The sequence below is a fragment of the Pan troglodytes genome, chromosome 2 (genome assembly GCF_028858775.2).
Source record: "Pan troglodytes isolate AG18354 chromosome 2, NHGRI_mPanTro3-v2.0_pri, whole genome shotgun sequence".
NCBI classification, from domain to species: domain Eukaryota; kingdom Metazoa; phylum Chordata; class Mammalia; order Primates; family Hominidae; genus Pan; species Pan troglodytes.
In genome coordinates this window covers 36,693,478-36,709,330 of record NC_086015.1, presented here as the reverse complement: position 1 = coordinate 36,709,330, position 15,853 = coordinate 36,693,478, and the positions used below count along the sequence as shown (strand labels likewise).

The 15,853-nt window shown below is 44.7% G+C and overlaps 1 protein-coding gene across 20 annotated transcripts in view; it reads right to left on the bottom strand.

Moving 5' to 3' along the window:
- The window catches only part of CNOT10 (CCR4-NOT transcription complex subunit 10), an 88,883-nt gene extending 81,626 nt beyond the window's left edge, over positions 1–7,257 (bottom strand). For 11 of the 20 annotated variants that reach the window (XR_010155551.1, XR_010155553.1, XR_010155552.1 and 8 more), the window contains exon 1: positions 6,839–7,207. Coding sequence is in view for 11 of the 20 variants with exons in the window: in XM_054681585.2 (XP_054537560.1) it covers positions 6,839–6,860 (22 nt within the window). In the remaining 9 variants the exon portion in view is untranslated. Of the gene's footprint in view, positions 1–5,334; positions 6,550–6,838 lie in introns of those variants that run through there. The other 9 variants (XM_063806686.1, XM_063806687.1, XM_063806688.1 and 6 more) reach the window with 5 other exon arrangements.
- Between the last annotated feature and the right edge of the window lie 8,596 nt (positions 7,258–15,853).

Sequence of the window (15,853 nt, the reverse complement as noted above, 5' to 3'; positions counted from 1 at the left end):
GCAATATATTGGGACCCTGTGCCTACAAATAAATTTTTAAAATATGGCCATAGCTGGGACTACAGGCACATGCCACCACACCCAGCTAACTTTCTGTATTTTTTGTAGAGACAGGGTTTTACCATGGTGCCCAGGCTGGTCTTGAACTCCCAGGTTCAAGCAATCCACCCACCTCGGCCTCCCAAAGTGCTAGGATTTATAGGTATGAACCACCATGCCTGGCGGGAAATTGGCTTTTTTTTTTTTTTTTTTTTTTTGGTGACAGGGTCTCACTGAGTCACCCAGGTTGGAGTGCAGTGGTGTTTATCTTGGCTCACTGCAACCTCTGCCTCCCAGGCTCAAATGATCCTCCCACCTCACCCTCCCTTGTAGGTGGGACTACAGGCATGCGCCACCACTAATTTTTTACATTTTTGGTAGAGACAGGGTTTCACCATGTTACCTACGCTGGTCTCTAACTCCTGAACTCAACTGATCCTCCTACCTCAGACTCCCAAAGTGCTGGGATTACAGGCGTGAGGCGCCATGCCTGGCTGGCAGGAAATTTTTAATATATTAAAACATGAATTGTCTATACTATGACAATGGCATCATGGTTACATAGGTGAATGTCCCTATTTTTAAGAAACGCATGTTGAAATATTTAGAGATGAAGTGTTATGATGTTTATAACCTATTTTGAAATGATTCAACATTAAAAGTCATAGCTAGAGCCGGGTGTGTTGGCTCACATCGGCACTTTGGGAGGCCGAGGCGGGCAGATCACTTAAGCTCAGGAGTTCAAGACCAGCCGGGCCAACATGGTCAAACCACGTCTCTACTAAAAATACAAAAGTTAGCTGGGCATGGCCAGGAACAGTGGCTCACGTCTGTTAATCCCAGCACTTTGGGAGGTCGAGGTGGGTGGATCATGAGGTCAGGAGATGGAGACCATCCTGGCTAACACAGTGAAACCCCGTCTCTACTAAAAATACAAAAAATTAGCCAGGCATGGTGGCACACACCTGTAGTCCCAGCTACACAGGAGGCTGAGGCAGGAGAATCACTTGAACCCAGGAGACAGAGGTTGCACTGAGCCGAGATTGCACCACTGCACTCCAGCCTGGGCAACAGAGTGAGATTCCATCTCAAAAAAAAAAAAAAATAGCTGGCTGTGGTAGCGTGTGCCTGCAAGCCCAGCTACTCGGGAGGCTGAGGCAAGAGAATCGCTTGAACTCGGGAGATGGAGGTTGCAATGAGCAAAGATCGTACCACTGCAGTCCAGCCTGGGCAACAGAGTGAGACCCCATCTCAAAAAAAAAAAAAAAAAAAAAAGTCATAGCTAGTGATAGAGGAAGCAAATATGGTAAAATATAACAATTGCTGAATGAACTAGGGGGTAGATATATAGATATTCATTTTATTTTTTAAATTTTTTAGGTGTTTGAAATCATTCATAATAAAAAGTTGAAAAAATACCAAATAAGGCCGGGCGCGGTGGCTCATGCCTGTAATCCCAGCACTTTGGGAGGCCGAGGCGGGCGGATCACGAGGTCAGGAGTTAGAGACCAGCCTGGCCAACATGGTGAAACCCCTTCTCTACTAAAAATACAAAAAAACTAGCCGGGCATGGTGGCATGCATCTGTAGTCCTAGCCACTTGGGAGGCTGAGGCAGGAGAATGGTGTGAACCCGGGAGGCGGAGCTTGCAGTGAGCCGAGATCGCACCACTGCACTCCAGCCTGGGCAACAGAGCGAGACTCTGTCTCAAAAAAAAAAAAAAAAAAAAATTATCTGGATACGGTAGTACACACCCGTAGTCCTAACTACTCAAGAGGCTAAGGCAAGAGGATTGCTTAAGCCCAGGAGTTCATGGCTGCAGTGAGCTATGATGGTGCCACTGCACACCAACATGGGTGAAAGAGTGAGACCCTGTCTCAAAACAAAACAAAACAAAAAAACCAAAAAACTCAGAGCCTGAGATTATATCATTTAACCTGTTACCATACCTGTGAGGTAGATACTTTCATCGTTCTCATTCTACACGCAGGAAAGCTGAAGCTTAAAAAAAAGGCTTCTTGAAATTTGCCCAATTTCCCACAAATACCAAGTAGGACAGCTAGGATGAACCTGAACTATCTGATTTCAAAGCCCCTACTCTTATCATTCCTTACCTGGGTCAGTTAAATATAAATCAGATCACACCATCATGCCCTTATTGAAAACTTCCACTCTCTTCCCATTAGTTAAAATGAATTCAAACTCCCTCCATGGCCTGTAACGCCCAACATACACCAACTCCTGATACAACTGTGACTTTATCTCTTGCCATGCTGCCTTTGCTCCCTATGCTATAAATTATGTGTATTGGCTTTTTTGTTTTCTGTTTGAGACAGGGTCGCACTGTCACCCAGGCTACAGTACAGTGGCACAATTATAGCTCACTGCAACCTTCAACTCCTGGGCTCAAGCCATCCTCTCATCTCAGACTCTGGAGTAGCTAGGACTTTAGGGTCACGCCACCATGCCTAGCTAATTTTTTTTTATTTTTTATGGAGACAAGTCTGGCTATGTCGCCTAGGCTGGTCTTGAACTCCTGGCCTCAAGCGATTCTCCCACCTCAGCCTCCCACAGGTGTGAGCATCTATGCCCAGCCTTAAATTATGTGTTGAGTGTCTCTTGTCAGATATTGTTCTAGGGACTAGAGCTAGAACACAACTAACACAGACAAAAGTCTCTATCTTCGGGGAGCTTGTATTCAAGGGGTCTGCTTGATGTTCTTTAGACATTTTCCAAGCAAGGGTTCTGTACATTTGCATATTTGTTGCTCCTCTTACCTGGATCATTCTTCCCAACACAGCTGGCTCTTTATCCTTAGGGTTTCTGTTTAAATGTCAACTCTAAGAAAGCCTTTCTCTAATCTATCTGAAAAACAAGGCTTTCAGTCATCCTCTATTCTTTTTTTTCTTTTCTTTTTTTTTTTTTTTTTTGAGACGGTGTTTTGCTCTTGTTGCCCAGGCTGGAGGGCAATGGCACGATCTTGGCTCACTGCAACCTCTGCCACCTGGGTTCAAGTGATTCTCTTGCTTCAGCCTCCCGAGTAGCTGGGAATACAGGCGTCTGCCACCACGACCAGCTAATTTTTGTATTTTTAGTCAAGACAGGTTTTCAACATGTTGGCCAGCCTGGTCTCAAACTCCTGTCCTCAGGTGATCCACTCACCTCAGCCTCCCAAAGTCCTGGGATTACAGGTGGGAGCCACAGGCGCCCGCCAGCAGGCCCTGCTAATTTTTTTGTATTTTTAGTAGAGACGGGGTATCACTGTGTTAGCCAGGATGGTCTCGATCTCCTGACCTCGTGATCTGCCACCTCGGCCTCCCAAAGTGCTGGGATTACAGGCGTGAGCCACCACGTCCGGCCTTTTATTTTATTTTTTTGAGAGAGGGTCTCATTCTGTTGCCTGGACAGTGGCGTGATCAAAGCTCACTGCAGCCTTGAACTCCTAGGTACAAGCAATCCTCCCACCTCAGCCTCCCTAGGAGCTGAGACTATAGGCACACACCATGATATCTGGCTTTTTATTTTTTAGAGTCAGGGTTTCACTTATGCTGCCCAGGCTGGTCTCAAACTCCTGGCCTCAGGCAATCCTCCCACTTCAGCCACCCAAAGTGCTAGGATTACAGGTGTGAGCAACTGCAGACAGCCTCTCTTACTCATTTTTTTCTTCTGAGTATTATTTTTTTTTTTTTGAGATGGAATCTCACTCTGTCACCCAGCCTGGAGTGCAGTGGTGTGATCTCGGGTTGCTGCAACCTCTGCCTCCCAGGTTCAAGCAATTCTCCTGCCTCAGCCTCCCGGCTAGCTGGGATTACAGGTGTGCGCCAGCATGCCTGGCTAATTTTTGTATTTTTAGTAGATGGGGTTTCACCATGTTGGTCAGGCTGGTTTTGAACTCCTGACCTCAGGTGATCCACCCCCCTCAGCCTCCCAAAATGCTGGGATTACAGGTGTGAGCCACCGCACTCGGCCTTCTTCAGAGTATCTATCACAACTTGAAATCATCTTATTTTTCATTTTATTTACATGCTTATCTGTCCTTCATAGTACATAAGCTCCAGAACAGAGACTTTGTTTTGTTCCTGCCCAGTTCCTAAAGTAGTACCTGGCAAAACAGGCCATTGGTGAATATTTACTGAATAAATTAATATCACAACATTAACTCATCTTAGGTGGTCTCTAGGCTTCCTGTCTTACTTCATTTAAATCCACCACCTACAACAGTCAGTGTGATCAGATCACTCACCTTAAGTCCTTTCATGACCCTTTTTTCTTACCTGATGAAGAACACACACACAAGACCCTCCGTGACAAATATCCTGACCTCGTGAGCTCAGAGAGGAAGCAGCATGTAAGATAGACTGAATGAATAGTGTTCACCAGACGGAGAAGAGAAAGGACACTACGGCTCAAAAGCTCAAAAAACACAATGCTTTGCAACAGTAATTTATGATGTGAAGAGCTGGGTGGGTTGATACAGAAAAACCAGCTGGAAATAGATTTTGAAGATGCTCACAAACCACATTAGAGTGAGGACGGCAGGGCGCGGTGGCTCACGCCTGTAATCCCAGCACTTTGGGAGGGCGAGGCAGGCGGATCACAAGGTCAGGAAATGGAGACCATCCTGGCTAACACGGTGAAACCCTGTCTCTACCAAAAAATACAAAAAAATTAGCAGGGCATGGTGGCGGGCGCCTGTAGTCCCAGCTACTCGGGAGGCTGAGGCAGGAGAATGGCGTGAACCCGGGAGGCGGAGCTTGCAATGAGCCGATATCGCACCACTGCACTCCAGCCTGGGCGACAGAGCGAGACTCCGTCTCAAAAAAAAAAAAAAACAAAAAAACCGTGAGGACTTAAAAGGAGAAAGAAAATACAATAAAAATTAAATAAAAAGAATGATGACTTGATGCCCAAAGCATGTACAGTCTTAGAAACTTTATAGGAAGGGGAATGACAGGATTCAATGAATTGTCTTAGGACATAAAAAAAGGGGGGGGGGCGACAGTGAGGAAAATGGATGGGATAGGAAGAGACAAGAGACAAACACCAGTGAGAAGACTACTCAATGCGACATAGATCATATTAAAAGATAAAGGCCAGAAACACAGCAGATGAGATGGAGATGAGCAGAGATTCAAAGGAGCTACACTAAACACCCATCTATTTTATTCAAATTTAACCTTATATCAAAGCAGGAAGTTTCCTTCAATATGGCCTATAAACTTAAACCAATGAAAAAAACAGTCCCCTAATCACTGTGGACCTTATTCTTCAACTACACACATTACACAGCTCTTACCAAACAGGAGTGCAGCTAGGATATGCCTGTCTCCTCCAACAGACTGAACACCAGGTCTTCAAAGGCAGGGAGTGTGTCATATCCATTATTCAACACTCAATCTTTGCGAATGAATAAATGAACAAGTAGAAGACTTTATGACTGAGGATTTGAAAACTGGATGGGCTTTAGGTCTAAAAGGGTGATTTCGGGCAAGCGCAATGGTATGAGCAAGTAGGAATGGTAAATGTGGGGAACACAGACACTATTCTAAAATAAGGAGGAAGATGTTGGTCCCCTGGTCCAGCCTTGGACAGGCCATGCCGTTTTCCTGTCTAATAGTCTCTCCCTCATCCACCTTTCCTCATTTCTTATGGCTCATTCCCCCACTTCTTTCATATCTCTGCTCAAATATCATCTCACCAGAGGCCTTCCCTGAACAACCTATCCAAAATTTCACAGCACATTCCTTATACCCTCTCAAGGCCTTTATTCTGTTGTTTTTCTTCTTAGATTATTGAAGAGATCCTCTAATGATTTTTATTCCTCTGTACCTAAAATAGAATTGGCTTAATTTCCAAGTGAAGTTCATTTGTCAGTTATTGTGATCAGAACCTACTAAAATCCACAGCACACTGAGTTTTTCTTTAATTTTAAATTAAATTCACTGTAAAAATTTTAAGTTCCATCACTTTTAAATCCTGTCACTTAAGTTCTTTCCAATAAAACCTGGATGCCACAAAGAATATGAATTTCTTGCGGGAAACATTCCGGACAAGGTCAGGAAATAATTTTATATTCCTTAATGTGGAAGATTCTAGGAATGGGAGCAATAATCCATAAAGAAAACCATTGAGATTAAGTAATTTCGAGGAACTAGAGCAATTAAGTACCAAATGCAAGATTTTAGGAGCACAGACTGTAGAGAGACAATGGGATTTTATGCCTTTTTAAATAAGTGGTTTACTTTGAGAGGCCAAGGCGGAAGGATCGCTTGGGCCCAGAAGTTCGAGATCAGCCTGGGCACCATAGCGAGACCCCCGCCCGTCTCTATCAAGAAAAAAAAAAAAGTGGTTTTTACAAAGTTAATTTCACAGGAGTCAATGACCAGAGGAAGCCACATGTGGTCAAAACAGCCCAGGTGAATCCCAGCCTCAGCCACGCGATATTATAGGCAGATGTGTGCTCCAGGGTGACTTTCTCTTGTCTGCTTTTCCCACGAAGAAGCGGAAAATTCTGCGAAGCGGCAAAATACATTTAAGCTTTTTGGGCCGGAGTTATTCTGAAGAGCAGGGCAAAGGCGGCCAGTGGCGACTTCATACTGCACTTGAGTAAAACAACTATTGGACCCGGGGCCCGAAGACTCATGTTAGCGACAGCCGAGACAGAGGATGGGGTAAAGAAATGCACGCCCAAATTCAAGTCGCCCTGGAGTCCCCACCCCGGGCCCCGCCGCCTCCGAGTTCAGGGTCCGCCCGGTCCCGCACGTCCCGCCGTCTCGTCGCTCGGGACATTGGCGCCCTACCTGCAGGCTTGTCTGCAGCCATCTTCCCGCTTCGACTCGGGTTCTTCCCTGCAGGTGGCGTGGCCCTGACTCCCGCCGCCGGGCTGGCCGCTGTCCTGGACCTCCGAGGACAACTCTGTGCCTACCCCGGCTCCGGGCCCCCAGGTTCCGGCTAGAGGAGTGGGCAGACGGCGGGCTGAGGAAGTGACGAGAGCTAGTTCCCGTCGTCTAGCAACAGCAACAGCTTCCCCACCAAGGGACCGCCACAGCCTCCCGCCATACACAGCTTCCGCCTCACGGCGTCCCGGTACCCACTACTTCCGGGGGCGGCAGCCTGCCGCGCCTGGAGCGCCGGCGTGGGAACTGCTGCTGGCCCCGCCCCACGCCGACGTCCCCTCCGCGCCCCGCCTCCGGCCGGACGTACTCTGGCTGGAACCTCTGGATGTTCGCAGGGCTGACGCGGTGGGACGTACGCGCCTCTGTCCTTTGCTTACTCTAATTAAAACACCGAGGTGTCAGAGCTTTTGTCCCTCAATGTTACATAATATTACAATAACCACATCTGACATTTATGTGCTAAGCACTGAGCCCTGCACTTGGTCTGTACTATCTCATTGATTTCTTGCAACCCCATGAGAGCGGCGCTGTTGAGGATTCCCGTTTAAAAAGAAACGCCTTTTATTTTAGAATAGTTGTAGTTGTGCAGAAAAGTTGCAAAGATGACACCTAGAGTTCCTGTCTCCTCACCTAGTTTCTCCTATTGTGAACATCTTAATTATTTTACTATGTTACGTAGATCACATCTAAGAAACCAGTTTGATTGGCGCACTATTACTCACTAAACTACACATTTTATTCACATTTACCAGCTTTCTTTCAATGTCCTTTTTTTGTTGTTGTTCCAGGATCCTGTCCAGGACACCGTATTGCATTTATTCATTATGTCGTCTTAGGCTATTTTTGGCTGTGGCAGTTTCTCAGATTCTTCTTGTTTTTGATGACCTTGACAGTTTTGAAGAGTTACTCCTCAGATATTTGGTGGAATGTGCCTCAATTTGGGTTTGGCCAATATTTTTCTCATGGTTAGACTGGGGTTTTGGGTGTTTAGGAGGAAGACCACAAGGTGACTGGCTGTTCTCATCACATAGAATCAAGGGTACATGCTGTCAAAATGACATCACTGATCATGTTAACCTTGATTACCTCTCTAAGGTAGTGCTTGCCAGTTTTCTCTACTGTGCAATTACTCCTCCTACCCTCCCACACTACTTTGGAACCAAGTCAATAAATGCAACCCACACTCAAGGTGGGAAGGCGGGGTATTTAAGCTCTACCTCCTGCAGTGGGGAGTATGTACATAAGTTATCTTCCCCAAGGGAAGTTTGCCTCTTCTCCCTCACTTAGCTATTTATATCAGTATGGACTCATGGATGTTTATCTTATAATGGTTACATTCCAATACTACATTATTTTGTTGCTAAAATTGTCCCAGCTTTTTTAATTGGGAGATTTTTCAGGTTTGTACCTGTTTTTTTCTTTTTTTTTTAACTTTTGTTTTAAACTTTCTTTTAAAAAAGTATTTGTTTTTAGCCGGGCGTGGTGGCTCACATCTGCAATCCCAGCACTTTGGGAGGCCAAGGCAAGTGGATCACTTGAGGTCAGGAGTTTGTGACCAGCCTGGCCAACATGGTGAAACCCCGTCTCTACTAAAAATACAAAAATTAGCTGGGCGTGGTGGTGTGCACCTGTAATCCCAGCTACTTGGGAGGCTCAGGCAGGAGAATCCCTTGAATCCGGGAGGCGGAGATTGCAGTGAGCCAAGATCGCCCCACTGCACTCCAGCCTGGGCAACAGAGTGAGACTCTGTCTCAAAAAAAAAAAAAGTATTTGTTTTTTCTTAAACTTTTTAATTCAGGCTAACATACACAAAGAAAAGTGCATGAATCATAAGTGCAGTTTATTGACTTTTCATCAACTCAACACATACATATAACTAGCACCCAGAGAAAGGGCAGAGCTTTACACATACCTGGGAGTTCCCCTCATGCCTCTTCCCATCTCTCCACAAAGATAATCATTATGCTGACATTTAACACTATGGATTGGTTTCACCTGCTTTTAAACTTAATGTATATACATTATGCAATATATTTTTTAGGGTCTAGCTTCTTTTGCTCGATAGTATGAGATTCATTCACATTGTTGAATGAAGTTGTATTTGTTTCTCATTGTTATATATTATAATGTTACATTATGTGAATATTCCTTAATTTATGTATTCATTTTATTGTTGGGCATTTGGATATTTTATCTATTTTGAATAGGGCCAATATGATTACTCTAGTATGACTTTTGATGAATATGTGCCCACCATAAAAAGGCATACCTGGCTGGGCAAAGGCATACCTGGCCAGGCACGGTGGCTAATGCCTGTAATCCCAGCACTTTGGGAGGCCGAGGCAGGCAGATTACCTGAGGTCAGGAGTTTGAGATCAGCCTGGCCAACATGGTGAAACCCCGTCTCTACTAAAAAAAAATACAAAAATTAGCCGGGCGTTGTGGCAGGTGCCTGTAATCCCAGCTACTTGGCAGGCTGAGGCAGGAGAATTGTTTGAACCCGGGAGGCAGAGGTTGCAGTGAGCCGAGGTCATGCCATTGCACTGCAGCCTGGCCAACAAGAGCAAAAGTCTATCTCAAAAATAAATAAATAAATAAATAAATAAATAAAATAAAGAATAAAAAATAATAAAAAGGCACACCTGAAGTGTAGTAGGGAGCCTCTTAATGAAAAGGAATTAGGAGGAATCTCTTATAGAATTTGGGCTTATTCTAGAGGGATTGGGAAAGTAGGAGGCCAAATTTGAATTGGATGCTGTCAGGAAACAGGCAATTCAGTCTTGGTTTTATCTAAACAGAAGGAGGAACAAAGCAAGCTAGAGCTGTCATTGGTTAAAAAAAAAAGCGGGATCATTTACATTAGAAGAAGGGGGTGTTTTCCCATTTGTGTGGTTGTTGAGGGCCTTGTTTCTGTCTTGTCCAAAACACGATCTTGGTGAAACTGTCTATGAACATTGTTCATATTCTGTGAGTGCTGTTTATGTCCAGTTGGGAACATTCTACTAACAGAACTGTTTTGTTTTTTTTTTTTAATTTTCTTAGTCCCCTTTTCACTTTCTCACATGTGGTCACATCTATGTTGGTTCTTGTCCCCCATTTCATAGATAGGGAAACTGAGGCACAGATGTTAATCCACTTTCCCAAGCCACAAGACTGGTAAATGGCTATTATCTTAACCACTACATTCTAGATTCTAGGATTTGCTATTATATTGAAGATATTTGGGCTCTCTTCCCTCTACTTTCCATATCAGCAGCTCTCCCTTTTTTCACAATCAGGCTGACATCAATGATGGATAACTAATTCAGGAGTGGGGAGGTAGAAAAGCTCAGTAGGATTTTGCTCCGTCATAAACTACGGTGAGTCACTTTACCTCCAGCTAATAATGATACCACTATCCATTCACAGTACTTTAGACTGTATGTGGTTTGTTTGTTTGTGTCTGTGTTTTGAGACAGGTTTCACTCTGTTACCCAGGCTGCAGTGCAGTGGTGTAATCATGGCTCACTCCAGCCTCTAACTCCCAGTTTCAGGTGATTCTCCCACCTTAGCCTCCCAAGTAGCTGGGACTACAGGTGCACGCCACCACGCCTGACTAATTTTTTATATTTTTGTTATTTTTATTTTTATTATTATTTATTTATTTATTTTGAGATGGAATTTCTCTCTTGTCATCCAGGCTAGAGTGCAGTGATGTGATCTTGGCTCACTGCAACCTCCACCTCCCGGGTTCAAGCAATCTTCCTGCCTCAGCCTCCCAAGTAGCTGGGATTACAGGCGCAAGCCACCGTGCTTGGCTAATTTTTGTTTCTTTAGTTCACCACATTGGCCAGGCTGGTCTCGAACTCCTGACATCAGGTGAACCACCCGCCTCAGCCTCTCAAAGCGCTGGGATTACAGGCGTGAGCCACCTCGCCTGGCCTAATTTTTTGTATTTTTGGTAGAGACCGGGTTTTGCCATTTTTCCCAGGCTGTTCTCAAACTACTGGACTCAAGGGATACACCCACCTCGGCCTCCCAAAATGTTGGGATTATAGGTGTTAGCCACAGTGCCTGGCCTATATGTGATTCTTACTGCTTGTGGAAGACTGCCTCCAGAGAATCATACAATATGTGACCTTTTACATCTAGCTTCTTGGTTGACAACTCTTACCATCCCAATATGCACATGCTGCTCCTCCCATCCATCAGGAGGTGGAGTCGAACCCAATGTATAGCATGGTGACTATAGTTAATAATAATGTATTGTAAGGTTGGGTGTGGTGATTCACACCTGTAATCTCAGCACTTTGGGAAGCTGATGCAGGTGGATCACTTGAGCCTAGGTGTTTGAGACCAGCCTGGGAAACATAGCGAAACCCTGTCTCTACAAAAAATACAAAAATTAGCCAGGTGTGGTGGCAGGCACCTGTCGTCCCAGCTACTCGGGAGGCTGAGGTGGGAGGATTGCTTGAGCCTAGGAGGTGGAGGTTGCACTCCAGCCTGGACAACAAAGCAATATCCTGTCTCAATAATAATAATAATCATGTATTGTATAGGTGGAGTCTTCAAAAAGTTCATGGAAAATATGTATTATGAAAAAACTATGCATGAATTTCAAACTCTTTTTGCACCAAAATAAATTCATACTAACTTATTATAACATGTCAAAATAGGATCCAGTTTGAGGCACTAAGAAAGATAAGACATCAGTTTGAAAAGAGCCCCTTTCAGAGCAATATGAATTCTGCTAAAATTGAAGCAAGAACAAACACCACATTTCTGGTAAAGCTTGGATGGAAGAATGGTGAAATAATTTATCCTTTATAAAAGGTTTATAAAGAGAATGCCCCCCGCAAATCAGTAGTTTACAAATGCATAACTCGTTTTAAGAAGGGATGAGATGGCCAGGTGCAGTGGCTCATGCCTGTAATTCCAACACTTTGGGAGGCCGAGGTGGGTGGATCACTTGAGGTCAGGAGTTCAAGACCAGCCTGGCTAAAATGATGAAACCTTGACTCTACTGAAAAAATACAAAAATTAGCCAGGCGTGGTGGGGCGTGCCTGTAGTCTTAGCTACTCAGGAGGCTGAGGCAGGGGGATTACTTGAACCCAGGAGGTGAAGCTGCAGTGAGCCAAGATCGTGCCACTGAACTCCAGCCTGGGTGACACAGTGAGATTCCATCTCAAAAAAAAAAAAAAAAAAAAGAAGGGATGAGACAATGTTGAAGACAAAGTGCAAAGTGGCAGATCATCCACATCAATTTTCAAGGAAAAAAATCTATCTTGGTTTGTGCCCTAATTGAGTAAGACAGACGATTAACAGCAGAAAAAATAGCCAATACCATAGACATCTCAATTGGTTCAGCTTACACAAGTCTGACTAAAAAATTAAAGTTGAGCAAAATTTCCATTAAATAGTTACTCAAACAGTTGCACCCTGATCAACTGTAGACAAGCAAAGGTTTCAATGGAAATTTTAAACAAATGGGATCAAAATTCTTAAGCATTTCTTCTAGGAATTGTAACAGAAGATGAAACATGGCTTTACCAGTACAATTTTGTAGACAAAGCATAATCAAAGCAATGGCTACCAAGAGGTTGGAGGGGTCCAGTCAAAGCAAAAGCACACCAATCAAGATCAAAGATCGTGGCAACAGTTACTGGGGATGTTCAACTCATTTTGCCTGTTGACTTTCTGGAGGGCCAAAGAATAATAACATCTGCTTATTATGAGAGTGTTTTAAGAAAGTTAGCCAAAGTTTTAGGAAAAAAAGAAAAGAATTCCGGGTGCGGTGGCTCACGCCTGTAATCCCACCACTTTGGGAGGCTGAGGTGGGCAGATCACGAGGTCAAGAGAGCAAGACCATCCTGGCCAACATGGTGAAACTCTGTCTCTACTAAAAAATACAAAAATTAGCTGGGTGTGGTGGCGTGTGCCTGTAGTCCCAGCTACTTGGGAGGTTGAGGCAGGAGAATCACTTGAACTAGGGCGGCAGAGATTGCAGTGAGCCAAGATCACACCACTGCACTCCAGCCTGGTGACAGAGTGAGACTCTGTCCCAAAACAAAACAAAACAAAAAACAAAAAAACTGAAAAGAAAAGAAACAAAACCACACAGGAAAGCTTTACTAGAGAGAGTTTCTGCACCACAACAATGCTCCTGTTCATTCCTCTCATCAAACAAGGGCAATTTTTTGAGAGTTTCAGTGGGAAATCATTAGGCATCCACCTTACAGTCATGATTTGGCTTCTTCTGACTTTTTTGTTTTCTAACCTTAAGGCTAAGGCAGGCAGATCACTAAAGAACTGAGGGGCCTGGGGATTTAACCATGTCAATGCATGTCTTTTTTACATTGTTAGCTGAATAAAAATGGGTGCCCTTTAAGATTTTTTTTTTTTTAATGGAGTCTCCCTCTGTTGCCCAGGCTGGAGTGCAGGGGCATGATCTCAGCTCACTGCAACCTCCACTTTCCAGGTTCAAGCCATTCTCATGCCTCAGCCTCCTGAGTAGCTGGGATTGCAGGCGTGCGCCACCGCACTGGGCTAATTTTTGTATTTTTAGTACAGAGAGGGTTTCACCAAGTTGCCCAAGCTAGTCTCAAACTCCTTACCTCAAGTGATCTGGTATCATCATTTATAAATGTCTTGAACTCAATGAAGCTTATGTTAAGAAATGAAGTTTATCTTTTTAATTCTATTTTTCCATGAACTTTTTTTTTTTTTTTTGAGACAAAGTTTCACTATTGTCACCCAGGCCGGAGTGGACTGGCTCAATCTCGGCTCACTGCAACCTACGCCTCCTGGGTTCAAGTGATTCTCCTGCCTCAGCCTCCCAAGTAGCTGGGATTACAGGCGCCCACCACCACGTCCAGCTAATTTTTTGTATTTTTAGTAGAGACGGGGTTTCACTATGTTGGCCAGGCTGGTCTCAAACTCTTGACCTCAGGTGATCCACCCGCCTTGGCCTCCCAAAGTGTTGGGATTACAGGCGTGAGCCACTGCGCCTGGCCCAAACATCAATTTTCTAAGTGACCCATTTAGGCTCACTGCAACCTCTGCCTCCTGGGTTCAAGTGATTCTCCTGCCTCAGCCTCCCAAGTAGCTGGGACTACAGGCGCCCGCCACCACGCCCGGCTTATTTTTTGTATTTTTAGTGGAGACGGGGTTTCACTATGTTGGCCAGGATGGTCTCAATCTCTTGACCTCGTGATCTGCCTGCCTCGGCCTCCCAAAGTGCTGGGATTATAGGCGTGAGCCACCGCGCCTGGCCCATGTTATTCTTTTAAACTGCTGAGTTTGAAGATGCTTTGTTGTGCAGCAACAGGTAACTGAAACATCTACTAATTCATTTCCCCATCTAGTTCAACCAACCAAGGTCTGTGCATTCTACTTCTTAAATAGGCTGGATCTTCCCATTCTCACTGCTACTCCATTCCTAAGCCTAAATCCCAACTGAGACTAGCGCCACTTCAACCTTTTCATCTGGTCTGTTTTCCTCCAGAATCCTTCCATTTAGCCAAAGATTTTTAGAAATATGAATTGGATTATATCCACACCCATTTAAGACAATTCAATGCTCTTAGTACCAAGTCCAAACTCCTTAAAAGGCCTTTTTTTTTTTTTTTTTTTTTGAGACGGAGTTTTGCTCTTGCCCAGGGTGGAGTGCAATGGCGAGATCTTAGCTCACTGTAACTTCCAACTCCTGGTTCAAGTGATTCTCCTGCCTCAGCCTCTGGAGTAGCTGGGATTACGGGTGCCCGCCACCACATCTGGCTATTTTTTTGTACTTTTAATAGAGACAGGGTTTCCCCATGGTGCTCAGGCTGGTCTCGAACTCCTAATATCAGGTGATCCACCCGCCTTGGGCTCCCAAATTGCTGGGATTATAGGTGTGAACCACTGTGCCCGACCTACAAGGACTTTTAAGGGCCTTCACAATCTGGCTGTGACCTCTGGCTTCATGTCTCCATACTCCCCACTTTGGCCATATTACTGGGGTTCCTCAGAGGCACTATATTGTTTTTTTGCATTTGCCATGGCATTTGTCTATAATCCCCTTTAGCCTCCACTCCACATGCTCTTTTTTTTTTTTTTAAGACTGAGTCTCTCTGTCATGCAGGCTAGAGTGCAGTGGCACAATTTCAGCTCACTGCAACCTCTGCCTCCTGGGTTCAAGCAATCCTCTTGCCTCAGCCTCCTGAGTAGCTGGGACTACAGGCGTGCACCATCATGCCTGGCTAATTTTTGTATTTTTAATGGAGATGGGGTCTCACCATGTGCCCAGGCTGGTCTCGAATTTCTGACCTCAGGTGATCCACCTGCCTTGGCCTCCCAAAGTGCTGAGATTACAGGCGTGAGCCACTGTGCCTGGCCACACACTCTTGTGTAGCCAATGCCATCACCTTCCAAGGAAGGACGAGTGTCATTTTCCCAAGAAGACTTTTTTGACTGCCTAAGACTGTACTACTAGCACTTTGGGAGGCCAAGGCAGGCGGATCACGAGGTCAAGAGATTGAGACCATCCTGGCCAACATGGTGAAACCCCGTCTCTACTAAAAATACAAAAATTAGCTAGGCGTGGTGGCGTGCACCTGTAGTCCCAACTACTCGGGAGGCCGAGGCAGGAGAATCGCTTGAACCTGGGAGGCAGAGGTTGCAGTGAGCCAAGATCGTGCCACTGCACTCCAGTCTGGCGACAGAGCGAGACTCCATCTCAAAAAAAAAAAAAAAAGACTGTACTAACATCTTTCAAATCTTCTATTACACTTCGGGTACAATCTCTTGGCATGAATCCCCTTGCCACCACCCTAACTGTAATCTCCAAATTCTGCCTTTAAATATTATCAATATTGTATTTCCATTGATTTGTATATGTGTCCGATGCATAGTAAGCACTACGATATCTGTAAGCACACAACTTTAAAATATAATTCCTC